A 26,456-nucleotide genomic window follows, 5' to 3' on the forward strand; every position below is an offset into this window, starting at 1 on the left:
AAAATGTAACTTCATATGAACGATGCCTCTAATCTGTTAATCGACCTTTAAAGCAATACCCCCAATATATGACTATCAACTTTGATTTTCATGCCTACTCATTATGGAGAAGTACGTAAAGTTACACAAATTAAAAACTTTATTGGTCAGGTCATATTGTTTTTAAAAGGACATAAACCACTCAAATATTCTCACTTATCTGTGATGAGAGGGATTTTTCACACGTTTTTGTTTTCTCGTGACTTGTTGTTTACTCAGCTGGGGTCAGTCGAGTGCTGCTGGCAGACAGAACCTCTCATTTGTCCTGCTGGTATCCACCAACAGACCCTAAAGCCTCTTAAGTCTGTCTTTATTATCATTAACACTTATTGAAGGCCACACTCTGCCTTCCTGTGCTCCTCTCTCTCAGCTCCCCCATCATCTCATGGCCCCTTTATACATTTACATGTATCTTTGTGTTAAAAAACAGGAGTGCCCTCTGTGTTTTAAGAGCCCCATCGAGAGATTGAAGGTCAGGGGTGCCTTGTGGTTCCCCCGATGCCAATTCCCTCTAAGCCGTCGGGGTTCCTCTAACAAAATATTTAAACATCCTTTCTAATGCTGGCAGTTTGCATCAGACCCAATCTCCAAGAGTTTGCTTATATTTATGAACAGGATCCTGAAGCAAAATATTATGGCTATAATTAAGCTCAGAAATCTCTGCTCTGTGCAGTTTACTTTAACATTAAGGATATGAAATGCATAGTTTGCCATCTTTGAAAGTGCATCAAAAGTCATGTCAGACTTTGTCCAAAGTTGGTTGTTCACATTAAAACTCGGTTGTTGTTTGCTGCTATTGTCATCATCTAGTGTTGGTCCTTAAAAACTCTTATGACAAGAGGTAAGTGGTGGCAATAAGGAGCAACATTCAGTCAGTAAGCTGATTTGCTTTTATAAAGAACTGATTCTGCAATATATTCAAGTTTCTGACATGAGATTTTTTCAAATCAAGCAAAAATCACATTTGGTCTTTTTGAGATCCACTATCTAAGTTATTTTTATTTTCTTTCTGAAGAATTCTGTACATAAAGAATAGAAATGTTTGCAAAATTATTCAGTTCTGCAGAACTGATATTTTGAAAATTTACCTGATCCTCAAAGTTTCCTAACTCTGAACAACTATCTTGGCCCTTAGCCAGACTGTCTGAAAGTCTGTAAATAAATTCCAGGGAAAAATGAAAATATTTTCAATTGGGGAAATTTCTCCAGTTTATGGCAATTAGTTTCGTCTCTGTATTTCTTGATCCCATCAACTGAGTCAAATTTGCAGGTTTGGTCTAAAATACAATCCAAAAACTTGATCCTCAAATTTACCAAGCTGACCAACACTGGTCACTGTCGATTTAGCATGGTCACATGGATTTAGCCTGCTTGCCTTAATCTCAACACAGTTTTTCTTGCTAGGACCTGCAAAAGCTAGAGGTAGAACCAGGTATGTAACAGAGGTGTTTTACGGAATTATGATGATCAGTAGCAAAAGGACCTTGGGTGAATCCTCCAGACTTAAGACTATGATGAAAGACAAATAAACCTCGACTCCAGCTCCCCCACAGTTGCATCTGAAAACAGAGCCTCTCTCCCTCCTGCAGGTACAACAACAAACTCGGTATCTGTTTTAACAGACACCAGGCTTCCCCAGAGAGCCGACTATTCTGGAATAACAGTGAATCCTGTTCCTGTATTTCTCCACGGTGATCCTGCAAACTCCCTAAACTGCATGATGAGCTGCTAAAATATGACACATATGGCCACTTGGCTTACATAGGTGATCTAATTGAAGACGTATGCTTCACTTTAAAGCTAAGTAGGTCATAACCCGATCAGTAAGTCACAACAATCTTCCCATTTTTATATTGTCAACTGTCCAAATTCTGTGTAATTCTTTTTTTTTTTTTTTTTTTTTGGGAAAAAACTTCAAAGTGTTTTTTTCCAGTTTTAGATGTTTGAAAACTGACCTGAGTGCAGACTTTGAGAAAAGATCCCTAAAGCATCTGAACGTGTGCCGTGACCTCCTTTGTTTACAGAAGAAAAGTGTTTCTTTACAGCCGGCACGTGTTTAGTTGCCAAGTATTGTGTTATTTTCCGTTCTTATGGAGAAAGTCGACATTTTATAGTTCCCTATGGGACAGTTTATGCAGAAGACACGACAAAGTCATTTTTCCTGCGCTAAAAGTTGGAGGGACATCAATGTAAAACATTAATAAAATCCTTTCAGTCTCATGGGTAATAAATAGTGAAAATTTTGATTAAAAAAAATAAAAAACACTTCTGTTTACTCATTGAAAACAAGCCAAATACAAAGTGCTGTAAAATTTTACTTGCCTCTTTCCTGTTTCTTCTTTTTGCTTTTTTTACATCTGACTCTGTACATTTGCTGTTCCCTTTCTCTGCTTCTAGTCTACTTTGCGCTAAAATTAAATCCTAAACTTGTTACTTTGGTGTTTATAAAAACAGCAGGGTATATGAACTTTACTAAAGTCAGTTTATAGAATTTAAAAATGTTGTCATTTTTTAAATTCTATAAATTGGATATCAGTAAAAAAAATCTGAAAAATGTTTTGGTTGAAAAAACAACTTATCAGTCTGTACAATGCATCCATTTTTTACATCCATCTACGATATTCTCAGATTTCTATTTTGGACACACTTCTTGGTTTGTTGTAACAGCAGACGAGGATCAACATCACTCTCTAAAATAAGTAGTTTTGTCGGGGAAATTAAGTCAACGTTATGTTTTTTGTAAACAAGAATGAAACATAGTAATCTAAAAAGTGTCTCCAGACCATAATAAGTTTACCTGACTAAATATCTAAATAAGAGCAAAAAAAAAATCAGAGCAACCAGCTTTAAAACATTCATCAGTTTGTTTAACAAAACACAAGTTTTTATAAAGAGAACGTGAACATATTTGTTTGATAAAGCAAGAAATCAATCTTATGATAGATTAATCTTCCAGACAAAGAAAAGAAAGCAAAACCCCCTGAATGGAGGTAAGAATATTTTCTCAGAACCTGAAAAAACTAAAAGAAGGGTTTCAATTCCTCAGAGCTCAGTCTCTGCAGTGCAATTCTTCTTCACCAGCGCTTTTGTGCAAGTTCGTCTACTTTTTCTTCCTAAATAAAAACTTTTTTTCCTCTTCCCTCAGTGGTGCTTTGTCTTTCTTCCGCCTTTGGTGTCAGAGTTGACTTGAGACCAGTAGAGTCTCACTGCAAGAATAAACTGTGTTCCACGCTCTAGATCTCAGAGTCTGTGGTTGTCTGTAAAGAGAACAGCGATTCCACCCAGGAGTCTACTCAAAACACGGCTCTCATTTTTCATAAACGTTCTGTTTTTTTCAAACAGCTTTTAAGCTCTAATTTTAGGATTTGCCGTTACTCGTGAATGTGTCTGTTGTCTTTTTACAATTGAGTTCAAAACCATCTTCAGTTTGATATAAAAAGCTTTAATTGCTCTTCCGATGATGCAGTTATTACAAAAAGAAAACAGTGACAGAGCTATCACATATGGGTTTTTCTTTTTGAATTTTTTTTTTATTTCTATGACCTACTCATGATAACCTACTTAAATGATTCATTGCTGTGACTATTTCTTTTCTACAATGCCAAAAAGTAAGATAAATCTAGCAAGAGGCTTTTTGATCCAAAACAAAATAGGTAAAATGATGCCCAATACATGAACCTTGTAATTCAACTTTTATTTTACCTTAAACGTTAAACCTTTGAAACTGCGTAAGATTTTCAAGAGCATTATCATTGTTGGGCTTTTCGTTTTACTTATTTTGTGTTCACTTTCTGTTTTCCCAGTGGCTTTTGTCCGAGTATTCCAACTTCTTCCCACAGTCCAGAAAACATTAGTTTTTGGTTTGACCTATGAATGTCAGACACACTCTTAACAAGTGGCAGCTGGGCAGAGGCTCCCAACCCTCCAATGCTCTTAAAAGAACAAGGTGGGAATGAAAATAAATAGGATAATGCTAACATACATTAGCACTGTTTGTTTGTTGACATTCAGCCTCGCAGAGTCTTTAAACCTGCCGAAGCTGTTCGATGTAAATGAAACGTCCAGGTCATAATTATAGTTGTTTATCCTGTGGATCAACAGTGATCTCTTCTAATCTGAGCCCTGAGAATTTCAGTTACTAGTATTAAGCTATGTGGGAAATGTCAAGGTTAACTGTGCTGGGAAAAATATCCCATGTTGGTATGAGAATTGTATTAGCTTTCACATATACACTTTGAGATTTATGAGCAAAAAAACATTCAGGAAGAGAGTATTTTAAGGCAGGAATTAGACATGGTCTTTGTCCCTGATGAAATGTGGGGGATCCAGGTTAACATTGGGTCAACCCTGAAAGTCATGTGTTTGTGGTAAAAACTAAAAAGTGCACTTTTTGCCAGCTCTAAGGTTTGTGCATTGAAACTTAGCCCTGATCTGTATCAGGATCACAAATTATTCAGATTTATCCTCAGCTGTGCAAAATGACAAACCACAGACCACACCATATCAAAACAGAGATCAACTCAAATGGAAAACGCTTTGAAAGAGCATGTGAAGATACACCACTCAAGATTTCTTTGTTCCAAATCTGCCAGGTCATGTGTGATTATGGAGTTCAATCATCCAGCATGAAGTGAGCACAGATCTGTGTGCGCTCCATGGCATGTCTCTGATAAACATCTCAGTAATCTGAAGTGTTTCAAATGACCAGCTGTCTTCCTCTTGGTAGCCACTGTTTCTGTGAATAAAGTTCTATGTGCCCAGCTAGCTGTCCTGCTTAGAACCGCTAACACCCTGCACTTTTATTGTATTTGTTTTTATGTGCTACTGTATCAGATATGTAAAAGTGATGGAAATGCAGCACAAAAATTTATCCAATGCGCTGTGAGACTAAGAAGTGACGTTGGCCAAACCCAAAGACATTATCTCACAAAGCACTGTTTTGGCCTACTGGTGTTGAGAGAAAGAATATATACAACGGCTCCAGCACTTCCAAAAAGCACTAAATAATGATATTACCCACTGAGACAAAGAGGTAGTCACCTACAGTCACAAATTCATGTTTCTTTGGAAACTTCTCCCCTGACTCGGGAATTTCCTCTCAAGTGTGTTGTTTCACCTTAGTTACAATGCACCCAGAAAGTATTCACATTCACTTAATGTCAACTTTTATTAAAATTTCACGCCCGGTAGTGACGTCAGTGAAGGTGAAGCAGGGTGGAAAGTAAAGCAGGAGGTATCTGGGCTTTGAGGTGCGTCACGGCGACAGCCTGATATAAACACAGCAGGATGCTGTCTCTTGATACAGTTTAGAGAGTGCTGTATCGAGAGACAGCACTTTCTGCAAACTAAGATTAAACGTACATAAACTCTCTATAAGTTTATGGAGAGACAGCACCCTGATGTTTTTATACCAGGCTGTCTGACCGAGCGGAGGAACCGACTGGGGCTTCGCATGTTCTTCTCCCTGCCTGCACAGGGCTTTTAGGGGGTTCGGGGAGGGGCTTTTCCCTCTACTGCGAGGACAACAAGGAAAGTAAATACAAATGGTTCTTTTGTGACTTCAACATCATAATCTACGTTTTTTATTCGCAAACAAGTCTATGTTATTGTTGAGGGCCACAGACAAGCATCCAGATAGTCAAGTAAAATAATAATGCAAAAAGAGAAAATCAAAAAAGGGCACTTGGTGCACCAATGAAAGGGGCAGGTGCTAAAACCCCTTCTGCCCCCTCTGCATGTGCCTGACGGTAAAAAGTAAAATGCATCTTCAAATTTTAAGGTTAACATATTAATGCCCTGGTCCTTGTTAGTTTCTAAACCTATTTAAACTTTATTTCATTAATGCACGACATTGTTTAAATCATTTTAGTATTTATTAAAAATATATATAAAACATCCCAAAATCCATATATGCAGATGGACATATGTAAAAACCAAAAAATTGAAGGATGTTGCTTTCTTTTAACAACTTTAAGTCTCAACTTTAAGTCTGGTAGCTTCACATGTTTACAAGCTTGTGATTTTTGTTAAATCCGGCCTGTTCAACACCTCACACACACCCTTTCTCTATGAACAGCCTTGTCTGTTGTTGACATAAAACAAAGGGAAGGACAAACTTCTGCCCTAAGATCTTTCGCTGATGAAACTCATAAAAGGCCCTTTATTTTTGTCTGCTGCAATTCAATTGTTATAAGTTTTGTTTTGACAAACACTGACCACAGCTTTTTACTTTTGTGTCAGTGTATTTTGTATGGAAATTCACTCTTGACATGTTGACAATAATCTATTTCTTTTAATATGTCTTGATGGTTGGATGCAAGTTTTAAAAACTCAGCAGGGGATTGGCGGCCAAAACGAGCTCTGTGTTGAGCCAACCATCAAAAGAGACCGAATAATAGACGTCAAAGCAAACGTTTTTCACAAGACTGAATTCGACTCCTACCGCTAAGGAAGAACAGAGAGATTTGTCCGCAACTGTGAAAATTACAGGCCCCTTTTGATGGCGGGAGGGGCATTTTCAGCAGTGGGGGTTTGCGTCATGTCAGAAAAAGAGGCTGTGATGTCTGCAAGGGTTGTTTCTGTTAGTACGGTACTGAAATGCTGGCAAGTTTATGAAAGAATAATATTGTTGGCTGCTTTGTGTTAGACAGAGAAACAAACCGTTTAGTGAGAATTTAGCTTCTCGCCGCTTGATAAAAGACAGCAGAGCTGCAGGTCCGGCTCCAAAAGAAAAATGACTTTTTCACATTAAAGAAAGAGCTCATGGTCATACACCTTCATGTGGTTGGATAAGAAGATGGAAACCTTTTGTGCACTCTGCTGAACTTTCTCCTTTTGTAAACTGCACCAACAGACTGATGAAACCTACAATAACCTGGAGTCCAATAGCCTAGTTAGAATGTTAGCTTTCAGCTACTTATTTAAATGCAACTAGAATAATCGTTTCTGCTTTGGGAAAATTTTGGAGGGAAAAAAACTTACACCCAGCATGAGTTGATATATGAATAAGGGATGTTTTTGAGTAAATTTACTGCAGTTTGTACATACTATCAACTCTGAATAGCTTGTTAGCTGAAGACAAAGGAATTCTGTTAGTATTGGCTTTATCTCCTGACCTGTCTTCAATAAGGACTAGTTCGTTGACTGCAGATATAGTACATTCTTCCACCTGAGATCTGGATATGTGCAGCTCCTCCAGAACAACTACAGGAATGTTGGCTGCTTCTCTGAATAATGCTCTTCTTGCCTGGCCTCCCAGAAGAAACACATCCATCCGTCCATCCTTTAATAGCAATTCACAAACAAGTTAAGGTTGTAAACGACCTTCTGCACAGTCCAAATCTAGCAACTGATTTTTTTCAGTCACCATTTTTTAGCTTGTGAAGACAAAATAAGTGATAGAAAGAGAGTGTGATTTTTTTTTTTTAAATGCCTGTGACAGTGTGAGAGGAAACAGCTCACAGTACAGCCGGGTGAAACATCCCACCTGCCACTCAAAGTGTAGAAGATTCACATCCTGGCAGCTATACAAGCTTTTACTTTCACATTTCCTTTTTAGGACAGCAAAGCATCCCTCTTTGAAACTAGCATGAAAAAAAGAGTATTGAAATTTCTTTCTGAAATGTGGTGGTGAATGAGCAAGAAAATAATTTGTTCTGTATCAGTTTTGAGTTAAGTGATTTATAATTTCCTTCGGTGTTAGGAAGGTAGTTTTGTTTTCTTGTTTTTGTTTTTGTACTTTATCAGTCAAATGCTTTAGGCTTTGAATTTAGATTTTGACATAAATTGAAACTCCTAATTGAGAATTTATTACCCACAATTGTGGCCCTATTCAGACAATGTAACAATAAGTGGATTTCCATGTATGATTTGTATCTTTGTGAATATGAATGTGTAATTATAATTTGTGAAAACACTTGTTGTGCTGAGGAGCTTTCTTCTTGTTTCTTAGTATCTGTGCGAGGTTTTTTTGCAGGTGTTAGATGTCAGAAAGTGCAGAGCATTCCTCATTTTCTTTGTGTTGTCTTTTTATCTTTACATGAGTGATTTTGTCTCATTGCCAAAGTTCATATATTCTACATTTCAATATGAATGGAAACTGTTAAGCCTGATGAAGAACTGTACCATATGTAAAATCATTTGATTTCTGGAAAACATTCATATGAATCAAAGTTTTAGATAAATTTGTGCCAAATCTATCTTTGCAATTCCCTGCGTTTATTGTATTTAGTCGGCTTGTTCAGTAACATTAAAGTTAATCTCTGAACCTTCTAAATGGACTGCACTTCTATAGATTTGTAACTGAACTGGAGTGAATATGATTAATCATTTTATGCTTTTAAAAAAAAAAAAAACCTTTTATGTATCAAATCTTTCCTACCAGACTGATCAACAATTTGTTTCAGTCTGGATGCTACAAAGCCTTTGTTCTGGATTCTTTGACGTGGCTTTTGGTCAACTGCAGTAGAAAAGTGGTTTGTCTGTCTGTGAGGTTGGATTCGCCACTAACAAGATTTTGTGAAATCTGCAAGATGGATGGAAACAAATTTGGCAGAAAAAGTTCGAGCTGGACGATTCTTAGAACAAGCTTCCCCTAAGCCTGCGGCTTTGCTTATTTTGTGTGCATCCTGCGGTTTACACGTTGAGTTCATGGCATTGAGAGCAACTTGTGAAAGAAGAGAGGTGAAGCTGGAATTGCCTTGTGTGAGATGTGAGGTGTTGCTGGATTTGGTTGTTGCTTTTAAGTCACTGTTGGCCAAGATTTCTCACATCATGAAATAAGATGTTTGGAAATGGTCTTTGCTTTGGTCAAACTGTGAAGATTCACAGGAGTTTTATGATTCACTCTTTTGATTAGACAGGATGTGAGTGAATGGCAAAATGTTACAAAACACAGCCTTTCTTTTATAAATGGTAAATGGTCTGTACTTGAATAGTTCTTTCTCTAGTCCAAATGACTCCAAGTTCTTTGCAGTACATTCAGTCATTCACACAGCTATTAGACACTAATAATGATTACAGATGAACCACAATATAATTGAGAATAATTTGGTTATTAACCTTAACCGGGTATAACAAGTTTATTTACAACGTTTTGTATTCAGTTGTGTATCTTGAAATGCTTAATGGACACATTTATTTCCATGCCGAGAGAAAGCAAGAAAGAATGAAAGAGTTGTGATGTCATTACGATTTAAACCCTTGGGCATCAATGAGCCAACACAATGAGACCCCAAATGGAAAGCCTCTAGCTGGAGGCTTCCCATTTGGCTTTCCACAAAGATTTAAATGAACAGACATTTAAACCTTTCTCTGTTCAAATATCTAAATGCCAATTCATCCGATGAGGAGGATGACATCATCAAAAATCTTAATGATAAATAAAATGTATTATTATTATTATTATTATCAAATAAAACTGGTAATGTTACGTTTTATTAATAGTGGTCTTTATATCTCAAATTGAAATCTCAAAGGACACATTCACACAGTGATGATGTTAAGCTACTGGATTGTAGCTAAAGCTGCCCTGGGGCAGGCGGACAGAAGCAAGGCTGTAGTTTTGCACCATCGGCCCTTGTGTCTCCTCTGAGAGTAATAGCGTGGAAAAGTGACAAACCAGTATGCCACACAGGAAATTAAAAATGCTACATGACCACTTGTACAAAAATTAGGAACAAAAAAAACATCAAAATCTTGGCATTATTCATTGTAATGTTACTCTCATTCCGATAAGCTGATACCAAAATCATCCAGTAGTTGCCCAAGTCTCACTTTTCTACACATTATAAGGCTGTATTTTGCTCATTAGGTTTTTATTGTATTATAGTAAGGGGGCATCATCCACCAGACAACTCAAAATCTAGTCGACAGTTTTCTTACAACATGTTTGGCTATAAAAATTACTTCACGTCAACGCTACATGTGGTGATTTGGCATCAAGTTGAAATGCCGATGTAGCTGCAGTCCCAAACAGTCGCCACTTTATTTGTGGGCTTCTGGAAAACATATGAAAAATAACCAAGTGGTTTTGAACAGAAGTCCTTATAAGAAATATAATATCTATGAGATATTTTAGGATTCTTGAAGTAGGATTATCTTAAAGTACTATAAACCGTTTATTAGAAGGAAGTGGTTCCAAAGCCTCTAAAGCATGCTTTCAAATTATTTATTTGTTTTCTAAAACAGTAGAAGGACTGAGTGTAGTTATACTTTTGGGGTTTCTGACTTTAAAACATGTAAACAGGCCTATATTATTCAAAAACTCTGACAGATTTGAACGGCAATCTCAGTCTGTATATATAGACACAAAAACCTATTTGAAAAATCCTTAAACATCGTCATAGGAACATGCTCATGTCCAACTTACTTTAAATAACCCCTTTCCAATTTAAAGTCGGCTCAAAGTAGCAAAACTAACTACCTAATGGAATAAAGGCAAACCCGAATATTTTGCGGGGTGTCAGTTTCATCGAAATGCCATTCAGATGTGTTGTGGCTGGAACTGATGTTTGCTCACTTTGTTTCTACAAAATCAAATTGTCTGAGGGGGAGAACAATGTTGGTGGATGCTATTAGCCATCGGACCTCCCTGACCGGCACATATGGGCAGCATGCTCAAGCGCTGACTCACGTTTTTAGGCCAACAGAAGGCTCTCTATAGAATCGCTCATGGTTGAAAAGATAAAGCTCTGAGATGAGACCAGTACAGTCTGCTGGCTTCATCTTTAGATAATGGTATGATTGTGCCTTTTTTCTTTATGGATGGTCTCATCCTTTACGGTCTTAATTCTCCTTCTCTTTGAGTGTCACATGGAGGGTAGAGCCTCATACTGGTGACATTCAGCACATCATTCACAGACAGATCTGACAATGATGATGTGGGTGATAATCCTAAGAGGAATGGAGATGAGGGGGGATCACAGTGTGAGATATGTGGGTGAAGCTTAAAGTCGATAATGTTTCGGCTTCTCTGGGCCCCACAGAAAGAGGCCTCCTACTGTCCCCTTGAGAGTGTGACCCCTTTGTGTGTCATCCCCACCCAGTACTCCAAATTTGGGCCTGAAAACACATCCAAAGATTTTCAACTATAGCTGATGTTTTTACGTGAACGAAAGGCTGCCCTCTGGAGCAAACATCTGTGCGGAGATGGATGGTGTTGGTGCTTCTAACCTTGGTAATATTAGCACATGAAAGGTAGAGAGACTGCAGGAGGGCCAATCTTACCTCTCATAGAGGCCCCTCCATTAGCCCCCCAACTTTTCGCAAACAGACACACACATGATGCTGCTGTTACACGCTGCATGTTGGTGACTTTCAACATCCGCTGCTCAAGCTGAATAATTTTGTCATAATTATGATTAATGTACTGCTGGGTCACCGGCAGTGTTAACGCACTTCACAACATTGACTGCCCCTCCTTTACACAATCAGCAGGTCATTTACGAATCATTACTTTGAGCTGCGGTAATGGCCAACAAGTCATTTGACACTAGAACAGCTACAAGTCTTCTAATGTTTCCCTTTGGGAGCGTGAACTTAGTGCACATGGCGCCCCAGGACAGTGGCCTGGTGTGGGGCAGAGGGGGTTTAATGACAAAAGAAAAGAGAAGGAGGTTAAAAAAGAGCAGGAAAAATGGTGATTTTAAATAATTAAAAAGGTTGTCGACAAGCAGAAATCAAAGTCAGTAATGAAAAGACGGATCCGGTGCTAATGAGTATACATTTAAAAGAAGTCTGCAAAGTGCTCTGGTCAGCAGACTCCCAAACTAGCTCGCCTACATACCAGATGGCAGCAAAGTTTTCTATGTTTGACTTACTTCCTATACCAAACTCTGTTTTTGTATAAATATAAAAAATAATCAAAAGCTTCTGAACATAAATCTTTAAGGAAAGATAACAATATAAATGAGATATTTTAGGATTTTTATATTTGAGATTCTCTTAAAGTGCTATAATATTTTTCCTGCAGCAGATAACGCTTGCTGAATTTTTTACATATTAATCCAACTAGATTGGGCCAAAGCTGACTTCCTACTATCTTAAAACAAGTTTGATCTCAAAAATGTTGTAGCAGTTTGCTGCGTAAACTGCTACAACATTCTTGGGTTTTTAATAATACATTAAAAACCCAATATTTTGGGTAATTAAGCAACACTTAATTTGATGGCAAATGTTTTAACCTTCCTAATGGCCTAAGTCATTTTTTCCAAAAGTGCCTTGTATTGCCTAAATCATGTTTTGGCCATAAAAAGGGTTTTTCTTTTTCTTTTTTTTTTTTCTTTTTTTTATATATATATTTTTGGCAAAAAAAGGAAGGTGACAATATGCTATTCTCAGTATACCTTTCACCGAGGCACATAATCTTCCTCCATTTCCCAAATAAAACATCCTTGGCATTTTTGTACTTAGCCAGCCAGTTAAAGTGTGATTTTGGTTCAAAGATTCATACATTTATATTTGTACCATAATTTTCCTACCACTAGCCATTCCTAGATAGCAGATTATTTAAAACTGCAAGTACAAAATTCAATACTCACAGGTGAGACAGTCATGTGTTTTGCTTCATATCACCTTTACAAAACGCCATTGCTTTCAGCCAACATCCTTCTATCCAAACAGCAAAACCTCTGGGTCTCTGTAAACTGTGTATATCCTTAAACTATGGTGCAAATCAGAGTTTTAAAGAAGAAGCAGAGATAGGGGTAGTTGTAGTAGAAGTTGAGTCTTCCGCTACCCGCCATCCAGTACAGTAATTAGTAACAGAGGTCAAAAAGAGGTCAGGCATTGCTGACCAAAGCATCTCATTATTGGTGACATTTCTCAGAAGATGTGATAAATGTTGCGCCGCTCTGACAAAAGAAAAACAGGAACATCTGAATAATTAAAAAATATATTATGTTACGTATACAAAATCACAGATTACTGTTTACTTATAAAAAGTGAATTAAAATGTTTATTTGATTTAAATGAACTTCACAATGTGGAAAAGATTTACAGAGACCTCTGACTAAGGGCTAAAGCAATGTCAGTTTTCCTTTTTTTTTAGGCCTTCAAGTCAGATTAATTTATCATGAAATTCTTCCCTGTCTTTGCCCTATTGCTCTGTGTTGGAGTTTAAAACAGAGTGCCAAGGGATTTGGAAGGAAAGACAAACATTCAACCGGAAAAAAGCAAAGATCAATCCAACATGACATCCAAGTGTCTGCCCGGCAGTAGCTGACCTTGTGCTCTGGGCTAATTGGAAACTGGGGTCAAAGAGAAAATGTCAGGTTTCCCGAAGGGAGCTCAAGAGTCAAAAGGCAAATGATTTCCGCCTTCCTTATGAAAATGTTTACTGGAGCACAAAGTGCTGTGCACATATCCAACCACACATTAGCTTTTTGAATAAAGGTTACATAAAAAGAGAGGAATTTTCTTCCACAAATTGCATTTTATAAAAGATCTGCTTTATTAAACAAGTTCATTATCTCCAAATGTGTGAGATCAAGGCTTCAAAGTTCTCCCAGGGATTTTATTTCTGTGTTTATTGAATACTTTAAGTGAAAATGTCCTTAAATAGTGTACTCAATTTCTTGTCTGATAAGACATACCTAAATTCTACTTAATTTATTCAGATATAGTTTTTTTTTATGACCATGTGTGCCTGAAATACTGTATGTACAGCACATGTAGCTACTTAAAATCTGACCCTTGGTCAAAATTACCATTTTGCTGTTTTTAATATAAACATACATATTTGAAAGCTATGTTCTGTGGGACCTTCTTGAAGTGGCTTTTTATGACCCCCATTTCCCTCTTCCACACATGAACACGCAGACACACTAATATTTTATATTTCCATGGTTTAAATTCATGATGAATAACTGATAAGTGGAGTTTCACTGACAGAACATCTGGGAGCTCTTGCAGCTAAAAACGGTGGGAATACGTGCCATAAGTTAGACGATCACAGATACTCACCACGTCCCTCATTATATTGTCATTCTTTCCATATCACGCCACAGATCTTTCTTCGTCTTTCAAGGTGTCAAATTTTCCCCCAACATTGTGGTTAAACTCTAAATCCCAGCAGAATTTTGAAGAATATACCGGATACGGATTTCATCTGTCTTCTTACGTCTCGCTCATTCCTGAGCCCTTAGCTTTTTCCAGAAATGATGTGTTTGTGTCTGGTTCTTTGGTTTTCTGAATATTTTCTAAAACTTTTTTGCAGTTCTGTCAGTCAGAGAACCCATCTACATACTGCTTGATGACATTGCCTCTGGTGAAAACACCTTCTGCCAAAAGTTTTTATCTTAAAGACTAGTCTGGGATCAGAAATACTAGCTCAGCTGGCAAACATATGTAGACAGATTATTATTTTTGATGACTTAAAGAATCTTTCAGTGTCACCTTTTTATTCTTAAAACATGTTGCCATGTCCCCGTATATTTATTCTTGCTGCTTACACTACCATCCTGTCAAAATGGTTTGATTAATACATCTACAAGATGATGTTTCCCCACAATCTGCAGGATTTCGACACCTCAACCACATGTTTGAGCCTTACTGTGGAGGAGGAAACACATCAGCTTATCAGCAGCCTGGAAGAATGCAGGTGAGGGGATTATTTTGAATAGATTTGTAAGCATCACTGAGAATGGCATTTTACACAATAATCATGATTCAGTACTTTCACATTCAGTCTATTAATTGATGTGTACAGTTCGGAAATGTAGCACGAATACCCAACTTGTAGCTCAAATTCAATGAAATTACAGCTAATGCTGATCTTTATATGTGCTGGTTTTATTTTCTTGGTGTTTATGTTTTTCCACTGATTGCATGTTGTTGTAGCCTGGTAAAATTCAACCCTTTGTATTGCATTTTACTTCGCACAAAGGGTCTGGGGTCTTGGCTTTTGAGAAACAATTGCTTCCTGTTGGCATGAACTATATTAAAGTTCTAAATTTTATTCAGTCGCTAATGTTTGCCTGTAATGTATGTAATGCGTCAGGTCAACGCTAACAAACTTATCAGAAATTGCCTCTTCGTCCTCCACTGCACAGACAGAAGAGCTGATCCAAACGAGGCAGCTGTTAATGTTAATTCAGTATTTGGAAGAGTGGCCAACACTGACGGTTTCTTTCACTTCCTCCGTTGCTAAAACTACAGGCAGGCTGCAATTCTCAAATAGCGCAGAAAATCAACGTCATAATTCACAACTTCTCCTTCTGTTTGCTGATTGGCCCAGTCAAAAACTGACTGGAGACAATCCAAGTCAACGAGAGAAAGCCCGGACAGTGTTGTAAGCGATAATTTTTTTTGAGTGGAATTATACAGGAAGGCAACAGCCAGGCTTACGTTTTTGCAATGCAGCAAGAAGGACCAAAGTTCAAATCCCAGCCTGAAGTCTTTCTGCATGGAACTTGCATGTTGACTCCGTCTATCTTGCTCCTACTATACAATAACATGCATGCTAAGTTAAATGGTATCTTCTAATGGTCCCCAGGTATGTGTGCATGCATTATTGTTTGTCCTGTTTCCCTCTGAAGGACTGGGGAATTGCTCAATGTACATCCCAGATCTTGTCCACTGACCCAGATAAGCACCTCCCACAGTGTGCACAGTGTGACCATTCAAGAGTAAGCAGGTATAGACAGGTATCATGGAGGAATGCATGATTTTTTTTAAACTTTTTTATTTTTGTAGAGTATGCTTCCTCAACTTGAGATCCTTCTTGTTGTAGAGTGTTAGGTCCTCGTAGCAATAAATACTTGATGTTAATTATGTGTTGTGTGATTAGATTCTACTCTTAAAATGTGGATAGAATTTCAAATCCTCATGCAAATTCATTATGTGAATCCGCATGGCTTAAAATGATAGATAACCTGACATTTCTTCTTCACCTCAGAAGTTTTGCACTTGATTAAAACAGTCAAGAAACTCACACTTTTATTATTCATAAAGGCGAAGTGTACTTGAAGCAACCCTTATGGACCTTTCAAAGATCCTGGAGACGCCATCCATGTCTTGAGTGCTGTCCACCACTGTGATGTGGTGTTAGTGCAGCGTGAAGGGGAGGCTAACTAGTTAACATCTTTCGGCAAAAATTCACTAAGTATATATTTAAATCCATGTTTGTATAATCAAATATGGATTTCTTTTTCACACAAATAAATCCATATTTGTGGGAACAAATGTGGACTTAAATACAAACAATTTTTAAATTTAATAATAGTATCTTTACTATGGTCTCTCAGGCTGGATTTTTATTTACATTTTAACACTTTAAGGGACTATTTATCATCTACAACAATTAATCAAGTCACAAAGGATTACATTTTCAATAAGAGCTTGACTCTCTCTGTTAGTGGAGACTATGAGAGACACCATGGGTGTCCAGATCTATAGTCTGTTTATTTAGGATCACTGCCCAGTTTGCTTCAACTACAAACTAGGCCCCCGTCATGATGTCTGCCAAACATTTGTATAATCACAATGTTCTGTTCCACTTCAGCAAACGTGATTTAGAGATGGATTAGTATTTTTTTAACACTTCTCCTTAACTTTCCATAACATTTTGTTTTTTCAAGACTCTCCTGTAGAAACATTAGAATATGGCACGTCTATGAATAAAATGGTTATAAAAGCTTTACACTTTGAAAGATGCTCAGGTGTATTTACCCTGGTATTTTCAGATTTGATGTGCTCATAAAATTGAAAGTTTAATCTTTTACACCCACACTTTACATTTCCTGAGGCTTTGAGAAACCAGTTTCAACACCTGCACAGTTTAACTGGTGGGTGGATGCGCTGATCCTCCCAGCACAATGAACACAACTTCTTTGTATTAGATTTTTTTTATGTGTTCCTGTGCATTCCTCTCTCATTTGTCAGCATTGTAGTCATTTAGGATAAGTCAAGATATAGGTGATGAAAGGAAAGTAACATTCAACTTTGTAAGTCTTAAAGTGAAATAATTGGAAGTAGTAGAACAAATACAGACCTGTGTGGGCAATTTTGTTAACCTTCCACAATAAACAGAAGCTAAAAATCTTTGAATAATCTTGAACTGACAAACGTTTATTCCCTGTAATATTTTTGCACTTCCAACAGGTTGCTTGGTCAGAGCAGATCTATGACTGTAGGATTAAGATGTGAGCACATGGAGGGTGATTCAGGAATAGTGTTCTTCTTTCTCTGCCATCTGTTTTTAGCTGTATGCTTTGTGTGGTTATCCTGTTGGAGGACCCATGAGCTGCAGATAAGATAGCTTTCTGATACTGGCCTTGGAAAACTCCAGATTTCGCTGTGCTCTGCAAAGATTCAAGATTCCTCATGCCAGACAAAGCATGGCCACACCAAAACAAAACCAAGTCCATCCCATGTTTATAGTTTACATGGTGCTCCTTACTTTGAAAGCTGATTTCTTTTTTTTTTCTTTAGCTTTCATCTTCTATTTCTCACCAAAAAAAAGCACCAATTTTGTCTCACGAATCCAAAGATTTTTCTCCTAGAACTTTTGGGACATCCCCACATCTATTTCTTGCCACGGTTTTTTGTTTTTCTCTCAATGGCGAAGCCCTCTTGGGTTTTCTTCACTGGAGCCCATTGTGGTTCAAAATGTAATCCATGACGTGATCAGAAAATAACATACTCCTCAGAAAGTTTGACGGGGGAAATCCAAATTGTACAGCCCATTGTGTGCGCAAGTCGCTGAATCTTAACATGACTCTTTCGACCTGCAGCTTTCTGTGAGTTCAGTTCAAAGCAACCTTTCAGTTCAGTGATTATGTCTAATTATTTTCCAGTCTTGTCTGTTGGTATGGTGCTACTGTTCCACTCGCTAAGACTCAACCTGTGGACATCAATGCCAATTAGCTACAAAATGGGTCACCCCTTGCATCCCTTTATCTATCCTTTATGCTTCAGTCAGCACACAACCCTCACATCAAAATGCCCTTGGAGGGAAGTTAAAAGTTCATCTCTTTTAGCTCTAATGTTTTCCTAATAGCTGCTTGTTGAGTTAATAGTTAAATCACAGTCAGGATCCCAGTCGTTGCCTTTAATTTGTCCTTGTGAGGAAAGCCAAACACATGTGCTTACATGAAAGGCTTACACTTAGTCTCTGACCTTTCCGTACGGTAAAAAAATTCAGCAGCTGCACGTTGACACTGAATGTAAAGAGTGACCTAGATAAGGAGTGTTTTAGTTTATGTGCTGTTGTGAGCAAGTGTAATTATGTAGCATGTATAAGAAACCACACATTAAAACTTTACAAAGATTTTCTCTTTTTTTTTACTCAACAGATGTATACAAGTTTCATGATATAAAAAAAAGCTGCATGGCTCAGTTGTGAGAGTACAAGTCCTTCATTTTAAAATGTTTAAACGTGTAAGAGTACAAAAATAAAACATTTGTATATCATTAATATTACGAGCAGGAGAGTTAAATGAATACATGGATGCATCTCCCCAAATTTAACATTTGCTGCAGCTAAACATTCAGTGATCAAAGTAGAAAGAACATAAACTCAAAAAAAAAAAAAAAAAACTAAGACAGAAGTAAAAAAAAAAAAAAAAAAAACTAAGACAGAAGTAAATAGGCATGGTTAGAAAAGTTTTCTGTCCACACAGGAATACATCACATTTAAAGTGCATCGCTACATGCGTGGCGGTTGTAGGTAGTCACATTCATGTACATTTTAGTACTGCTTTCTGTCCAGCCTACAGTGTTTCTCTCTGTGTTAACCACCAGTGGAGAAAGTGTTATGCATCCTTGTTTAACACAAACCAAACGGAAACACAAAGGCTGCCAGATGTGACTAGGGATCATTGCGATTTGTTCTCCTGGCTTCTTGTTAACTGATTCAACTTTATGGTTCCAGTACATTTTAATTTATAGGCTGCTTAGTTAAAACTTTTTTGGAAACCAGATGTTTTTTGTTTTGTTTTCTTTTGTTTTGTCTTTTTTATTTGCCACGAGTTAAGAAAAAAGCACAAGTGGATAAATTACATAATCGCAGTCGGAGTTCAGGAAATGCTTCGTCTTTATAGGTCTCCACAGTTCCATTACAAACATTCTGAATTTAAATTTTTTATTGGGATTTTTTATTGGAAACATTCTGAATGTAAATTTTTTTATTGGGATTTTACACACTTCTTATGTTCAGTCAAGGAGTAGCTGGCACCCACTGAAATTCCTTGGTGCCAATTAGCTTGGTTTTTTTGTTCTTGTTTTTTTTTTTTTTTTTTGGATAAGGAACCGCTCATTCGTCACAAACCATCAGGATAAGCATGTTTACAATTGGCTGTATTTCCTGGTTGCCCTTTTTTTTCCTGTAATGACAGACACGGCCAGAGGGACAACTGAATCTTAAAAAATATCTCTTTACTGTTAAATGGAAAATCAAAAAATATATACAATGTATTTAGCAAAACATACACTCAGATATACTGGCACTTTGCACTAAATATATTTGTTAAAAGTGGTGATGAAGAAGATAATTCCAGGAACTGCTGCTCATGATGAAGAGTTGGAGATTCAATCCATGCAAAAAGGCTGCAGCAGAGCAGCTAACATAAGTGCTGTATGACATACCAGAAGATCTTTCGATTTATGTTTATATATGTGACGAAGGCCAAAATCCTCAGCAGTGACTCAGGAGGATCTCTTGCAGAGATGTTAGTTGGCCTCCTTGGATTTCTTCATCCTGGAATAGAAAAGAAAAAAATACTATGAGGATAATGATTAAAACTATAAGGCAAGTTTGTTTGTACATAATTATTTATACACAAGGTAATTTAAACATTTTCACAAGGTAATAAAGAAACAAAAATAAAGGAAATTACATTAAATGTACACACTGCATTACAAAAAGTGTTCAAATGCCATCTTAAAACAATTTCTAGGGAATTCTGGATATGAGAAGTGTAGAAACTAAATGCTGCCTCTTTGTGTTTTGTTGAGTTCCTGGAAACAGAGAATAAACCCGTATCTGATGATCCACGGGATCTTTGCGACTGTGAAATCTCAGTGTTGGTCAGGACTCCAGCAGCAGCATTTTTGGATGAGCTGGAATTGCCTAATTGATCATTCAACATGGACATGAAAATGCATAACACTGCAAAATTCTAAACTCCTCAAAAAAGATTTGCCAGGAAATCCTTTCACCGGCAAATAAATGTATGATTAAAACATTTTCTACACGTCCTTGGTGTTTTTTAGCATCACTGAGTTTAGTCAAGTACTCATTCCTAACCTTGCGTGTGTGCAAGTAAAAAAATTACGACTTCCTGTGACCCATTTAATTGTTGGTATAATGGATACACTGACTCAGTGGCTTGTGGTCGCATGGTGGGTTTCTCCTGGTTTTACAGTCTGGAGGCGGGGGAGACTGACACAAACACTTAATGGAGTTATGCTGTGAATGATAACTGAGACCGCTCTGTCTGTTTCTGCTGTCTACACATTCAAAAGAAAAATCTTTTGAATGTGCACCATGGTACACCACACATGGTATTTATACCAAAAATGATCTAAATGACTGTATTTGAAAATGGAAAGTAACACTGGCTACACTGCTGCTGCTAAAATATAATATAATAATTTTGGTCTATGCATTTAGCATTTGCAGTCACTCTTTAAAATCAGTCACCTGTTTCACCCCAATCAGTTCCTTTCAGATAAAAATTAATTAGAAAAGTCCAGAATTAAATTGTACATAGGTTACAGCGCCACATCGTTTCTTATACATAATAAAAAACTGACATGGTCTTCAAATGAAGAGCTTTTATTGTACTCCATAATCTGACAAAAGGGAGGGGATGCAGGAAGTGGGTGGTATGCAGATATTAATTAGTAGTGAGTCAAGAATTAAGCTTTGAGGTGCCTCTCAAAGAATTTAAAATGGGCTTCTAAGTAATAAACACCAACTTGAAAATGAAGGATTATTTGTGCAAGAAGCTGAATAAATCTTGTTCCAGACTGTCAAAAACAAAAAGCTGTCTCACTGTAAATCTTTTTTTTTTTTTTTTTTTACCATTTTAAATTAAGAACAAAACATCTGGCATTTCAAACATTTTTTCATTAACATTTGATTAACGGCATGTTTGGTCTTACACTTTTACATAATATTAAATTTTTAAAAAATGTTGATTCAGCTCAGAAACTATGTAATAGCATACATCTTCAACTTGGGATAGCTTTTTATTTTATGAAAAAACAAGTAATAATTGTTTTAGTAGAGCAGCACAATGAATGAGGTTCGGGTTTGATCATTTCTCACATTGTAAAAAAGTTTATCCTTTTCTACTCCCCTTTGGCCATATGTGTAATTGGAAACACATTAGGTTCTGATCTGTTGTAAACAGGGTATGATCTGTTCTTGATGCAAGCCGCTTTCTGTTATGCAGTGAGCAGTTCACACATTGCAAATCAAGGTCTCAGAAACCAGCTTGACTGCAGAACTGTGAGTGCATCCATCAAGTTATGGGTGCAGTTAAATAGATGCGAGTGTGTTAGAGTTTAGCATTTTTTTTCTGTTATACATTTTATATTTTATTGATTGCATTATGTTGTTCTGTTGATTTGTATGGTTAATGAGAGCAAAGTAATAAAATTGGTCAAATTATGTTTCTAAACACATCTTATTTATAAGTTTATTTTCTCCTACATAGGCCCATATTGCGCAGTTTCTTTCCTAATAGATGGAAACATGAACCCGAGGACGCCATTGATTTTAAAGTTCATATTTCAGTTCACCATCTAGAATAAAAATATAAAACTGAATTGTTCTACTAATTAAATGACATGTTCAATTAGATAACTTTTCTTGTCATGTTGTTGTAACAAGTTAACAGGTCTTTAACTCAAAGAAGTGTTGATTTTTGTAATAACTGTAATAACTGAGTCAAGTGTAATATTTTAACCGACTTCTCCTCCAGGAACAGCATATTTTTTCCCCAATCAGATTCAACTGAGTGAGATTTAGAAAGTGGCTGCCTTGTGCCTCATCAAACCACAGCTTTTGTGCTAAAGTGGAATTAGTTCATACTCCTACTCGGTCATGTAGCCGCACGTTTTGAGTTTGAGCAATTGAAACCTGTCTTTCCAACAAAAATCTGTTAATGGCTCGTCTAGATGCGCATTTGTGTGCTTTCTGCTTTAAGTCTTACAATCACATCAAATGAGTTGACGGCACATCAAATGAGCAACAAGTTAAACCCCAACAGCTGCAGACGGAAATGTGTATTGTGTTGCTGGTACTCACTTGTGGATGGCGTTCTTCAGATAATTCTTCAGCCACCGCATCTCTGGGTTCAAACACACCTCCTTGTTTGACTTCAGCTTGGCACTGATTGGAAAAAGAAAGATTTTTTTCTATTTTTAACAAAAGCAAAAAGTAAAAGAGTTATATAGACCAAATCAGCATCATCAGCAGGTATTTTAACACTCTTATCAAACAGACTAAATTAAGATGGTCTTGTTAGCTTGACCCAGGCAAAATTCCTGTGACCTGAGATAGTGTTAAAAAATTAGGTTTGTTGGTGCAGATTAAACAAATTTGATTGAAATGTCTCATGCAAAGTAAACAAAATCACCAAGATGAAGGACACGTCTCTTTTTAAGCAAACTGGGTGATATTTATGGGTTCTGTTGCTCTTTGAGTCAACTCACAGCTTGGCCAGTCCTGACTAGTTAGAACCTCACAACAGTAAAGATGAATTGAGAAGATCAAAGGTATTTTCTCTCGTGGAGTGCGCTGGATTAAGACAATTTGGTAGCTTTTTGAAAATCTGAAGCCTGTGTTATTTCATCACACAATAATTCTAATCATGCTAATTGCTGATTTAAGACGCAAACAACAGCTTAAAATATCAAATGATGTGTGTGTGTTTTTTTTTTTTTTAAATAGTTAAACCACTTTTGGGTATCAATCACAGAGAACACACGGTCAAACCCTCCTGCAAGTATAAATAACCAATGATGCCTCAAGAAAAGAAAGCTGGAACATTTTTTTTGGGATGATTTTAGATTGAATCATCTAAAATTCATATTGGTAGTTTCGGCTGTACAGTTTTTGAGTTTAGCAGACAAACTGCTGTGTCTCTAGTATTTCCCTCTCCAATCAGAAAATGATCCATGAAGGATTTACTTGCTGAACAGATCATTATGTGCTTTCAGTGCAATTTGCAGTCGTTAATAAATCACCTACAAAACTGTAAGAATAAACAAGCGCCCTTATTAATGTTTTCCTGCTAAAAACCAAACTGTATATATTTCTCTCTAAATTGTCACCCCAACCCTTCTCTAAAGGATTGCTTCCTGTGGATGCCTCAGTGAGCCAGTTGTACAAACGTTTCACTTTTTCTGAGTGTATGTGTGAACGAGTGACAGAGGGGTGTGTGTGTGTGTACATATGCATGCGCGACTCCTTTCTCTGGCCTGTCACTTCTCCGAGATTGATGGTGAGAAATACCCGAAGACAAGAAAAACTGACTGAGTTTTCATAGTAGAATAAGGAAACTATTTCCCTTTGAACTCATCATTAATAAAAATAATAATAATAATTAAAAAAAACGCCACTTACATCACTTGGAAGGGACAGTTAGGAGTGTGGAGGAATCTGAGCTCTCGGATCAAACCTTTCGGGATGGTGTTAATTGTTGCACGGCAATAGCATCGTTCAACCAGGCTGATGGGCTTTGCTGTGAAAGCAATGGGGGAGATAAGTCAGATGAGACAGAATTTACAGGAAAAGGTCTTTACAGCAAGTGATAAAAGATTAAACTAATGATTGCATCAGGAAACTTTAGATTATAAATGTCCTGTTGAAAAGAAGAAAGAAGAAAAACACTAGATCAATAGATAGCCTGAAAGTTATTCAGGGAAGGAAAAAAAAAAGTAAAATCACTCTTTGATGGACTAACAAGGTGAAGCAAGAGCGGATTCCAATCAGCTGAAAAACCAACATGTCAGGCATTGTTCTGTTTAGATTTGAACTTCATTTTTACAGCTCATTACTTTTCCTCCTACTGGGTCACGAAATCTGCGTGATGACCACCTCTGAAAAACATTCAGTCCTCTCCATCAGTGATTCGTGCTTTGATTTCACGCAGAGCAAGCATCAGGATGCAAAAATGCAGAGGTCTTTGCGTAGTCTTGCACTGTGTGGTCTCCTGTGATAAAAGGGCATTCCGTTACAGCTTTAGGTTTCCTGTTTATGCGTAAACGTTCATGGCTGATCTACGTGGGAAAATAAATGCAGCACGTTTTCTCAAATTTCCTTCATTTAAAAGGAAAATTGTGCTTAATAAATGTATGTAAACTCCGTGCAGAGGGGGTTGATGGAATCAAAAAGGAAATGCTTTAATGACCTTTTGTCCGTATGCAATGATTAGTTAAAACTAACCAAATTTCACGCAGCAGATGGCTGAATGTGTCGCAACAGATTAAATCCGATGCAAATTATTTTTTACACCTGATCTAAGGGGTGCTGCCAGTAGGGTATCAGTCAACATACGGGGTGACCGGTGACGCCGCGCAGACTAGCGCTCGTAACGCTTCACTTGTGCGTAATTAAAGAAAAACAAAGAGGACATGCGACGATAAGATACCAAGCGATCAAACGGGGATTTTGCTTTCTCCTGCTGCCACAGCCACATGTGTGGAGAGATGGCTCTTTTACGCACAGCATAAAAATTCACCTCTGCACGCTTGAGCAACCCACACGCTCATTAAATAAACAACTAAAAGTTAAAATAGGAATTAATGGTTCAGCATTATAAAAGCAGCACTAAACCTACACTTAAAAAGTGGGAAAAGCAGCGTGTTCACTTATCAGAAACGTGAATTCAATTACAATTTCTGTTTATCTTTTACAAAAGCAACAAACAAACTATATAAAAAATAACTGAAATTACACTTTTTGGTGCATTTACATGCATTTTAATTTCTATTTTGTGAACATTTAAAATTAATCGAAATAACTTGCAGATTCTTAAAAAAATAGCAAATTAAAGATCAAACGGAACCCAATTAAGCAAGCTGTACCTTCAGATGGAGGCGAGTATATCACCACTGTCAGTGCAGCCACGACGGCCAGTAGCTTCACATCCATGATTCTGCGTTGAAATCTCCGCGACCCGAACCTGTTCAGGATAAAGTCCAGAGGAAGTGTGGCAGTGGGGACCCTGGCGGGGAGCTAAATTACGCACCGCAATCAAGCCACACCGACAAAAGGAGATGGCTTCCGGTACATATAAAAGTAAAAGTCACCAAACGGAACACGTGGGGTAATAAACGAACTGCCTCAAGATATCATAATGAGGAGTACCAGCAGAATTAGAGTCATTTACATGCTATTTTTGTATTAGGTGACCAGATTTAAAATACATCTTGATGACAACTTTCTTTTCAGGGGGGATGTAAAGTAGAGTTCAATGTATTTAGGTGCAGTTGTTATTTGCTAAAAAAAAAAAAAAAAAAGTAAATTAAATGAATAAAAAATAAAACACATTGAAAAAAATAATTAAAATATTTAAGTGTTACTGAATAGGCGCTATCTTACTTTGATCACTCTAAAACATAAAATGTGGTGAACCAACAAACTGGCACCTATCAGCTTCAGGATAATAAATAACTAAATTGCTCTCAGTTTAAGTGAATTCCTAAAGAACTGGCTTAGTAAAACCGTGTTAAAATATTCCAATGTGTGCATGTGCCTGTATGGAAGTGGGTGCTTGCAGAATGTCGGTGTTTAAGGTGTTATTGGAGCATTAAACAGGATGCAGATGTTAGTCTTCAGATGTTTGTCTTTCATCTTTCTTTACAAATGCTTCACACTGCATGCTTAAGCATGCATAATACGCCGCCTTGCAAAAGTATCAATACCTCCTCAAACTTCTCTAGACTTAGATCACAGTCACTCACTGCTGAGGGTTTCGTATGTGACAAAACCAACACGTGGCAGCACGTAATTGCTAGGTGGAAGCTAAAAAGACTTTAAAATAAAATCCGAAACTTGCAGCAAGCATTTATACTTTGCCTCATTTACTCTGACAATCCTAAATCTAACCAAACACAACCAACTGCTTTCAGGAGTCAACTTATAAATAAAGTCCACCTGTCTCATATTTAACCTCAATATAAACAGAAGAGTTATCCAAAACCCTCAGAAGTTTGTTAGAAGACGTTCGCTAACAAACTTGTGGTAAGATTTAAGAGATATGAATACTTTTGCTGTTTATTGTTCACAACACAACGGAACCTTAGAGCTTAGGGTAAATATTTCTTATACGCCAAGTCGTGCATTAATGCCTGACGTGCCTTTTTAGAGACTTTTGTAGAGAAACACACACAACCAGACTAAGTGGAATCCCACAAAGTAAATATAACCTGAAACCTCTCACTTGGAGGGTCACAAAAGCTTT

The 26,456-nt window shown here is 37.2% G+C and overlaps 1 protein-coding gene across 2 annotated transcripts; it reads right to left on the reverse strand.

Annotated features, from left to right (window-relative positions):
* Positions 1-19,259: 19,259 nt before the first annotated feature.
* Positions 19,260-25,226, reverse strand: cxcl12a (chemokine (C-X-C motif) ligand 12a (stromal cell-derived factor 1)). Of its 2 annotated transcripts, XM_016668457.1 has the most exons (4): positions 25,078-25,224; positions 23,615-23,732; positions 22,295-22,378; positions 19,260-19,735 (listed from the first exon to the last, which is right to left on the reverse strand). In XM_016668457.1, exons 1-4 carry the CDS (start codon positions 25,142-25,144, stop codon positions 19,708-19,710), a joined length of 297 nt encoding a protein of 98 aa, XP_016523943.1. In that variant the 5' UTR covers positions 25,145-25,224; the 3' UTR covers positions 19,260-19,707. The 2 variants fall into 2 exon arrangements, with proteins under 2 accessions (XP_016523943.1, XP_016523944.1); XM_016668458.1 differs by lacking the exon at positions 19,260-19,735 and having other exon boundaries at positions 22,291-22,378; positions 25,078-25,226.
* Positions 25,227-26,456: the final 1,230 nt, after the last annotated feature.

The sequence above is a fragment of the Poecilia formosa genome, unplaced genomic scaffold, assembly GCF_000485575.1.
Source record: "Poecilia formosa unplaced genomic scaffold, Poecilia_formosa-5.1.2 Scaffold15, whole genome shotgun sequence".
In the NCBI taxonomy this organism is placed as follows: domain Eukaryota; kingdom Metazoa; phylum Chordata; class Actinopteri; order Cyprinodontiformes; family Poeciliidae; genus Poecilia; species Poecilia formosa.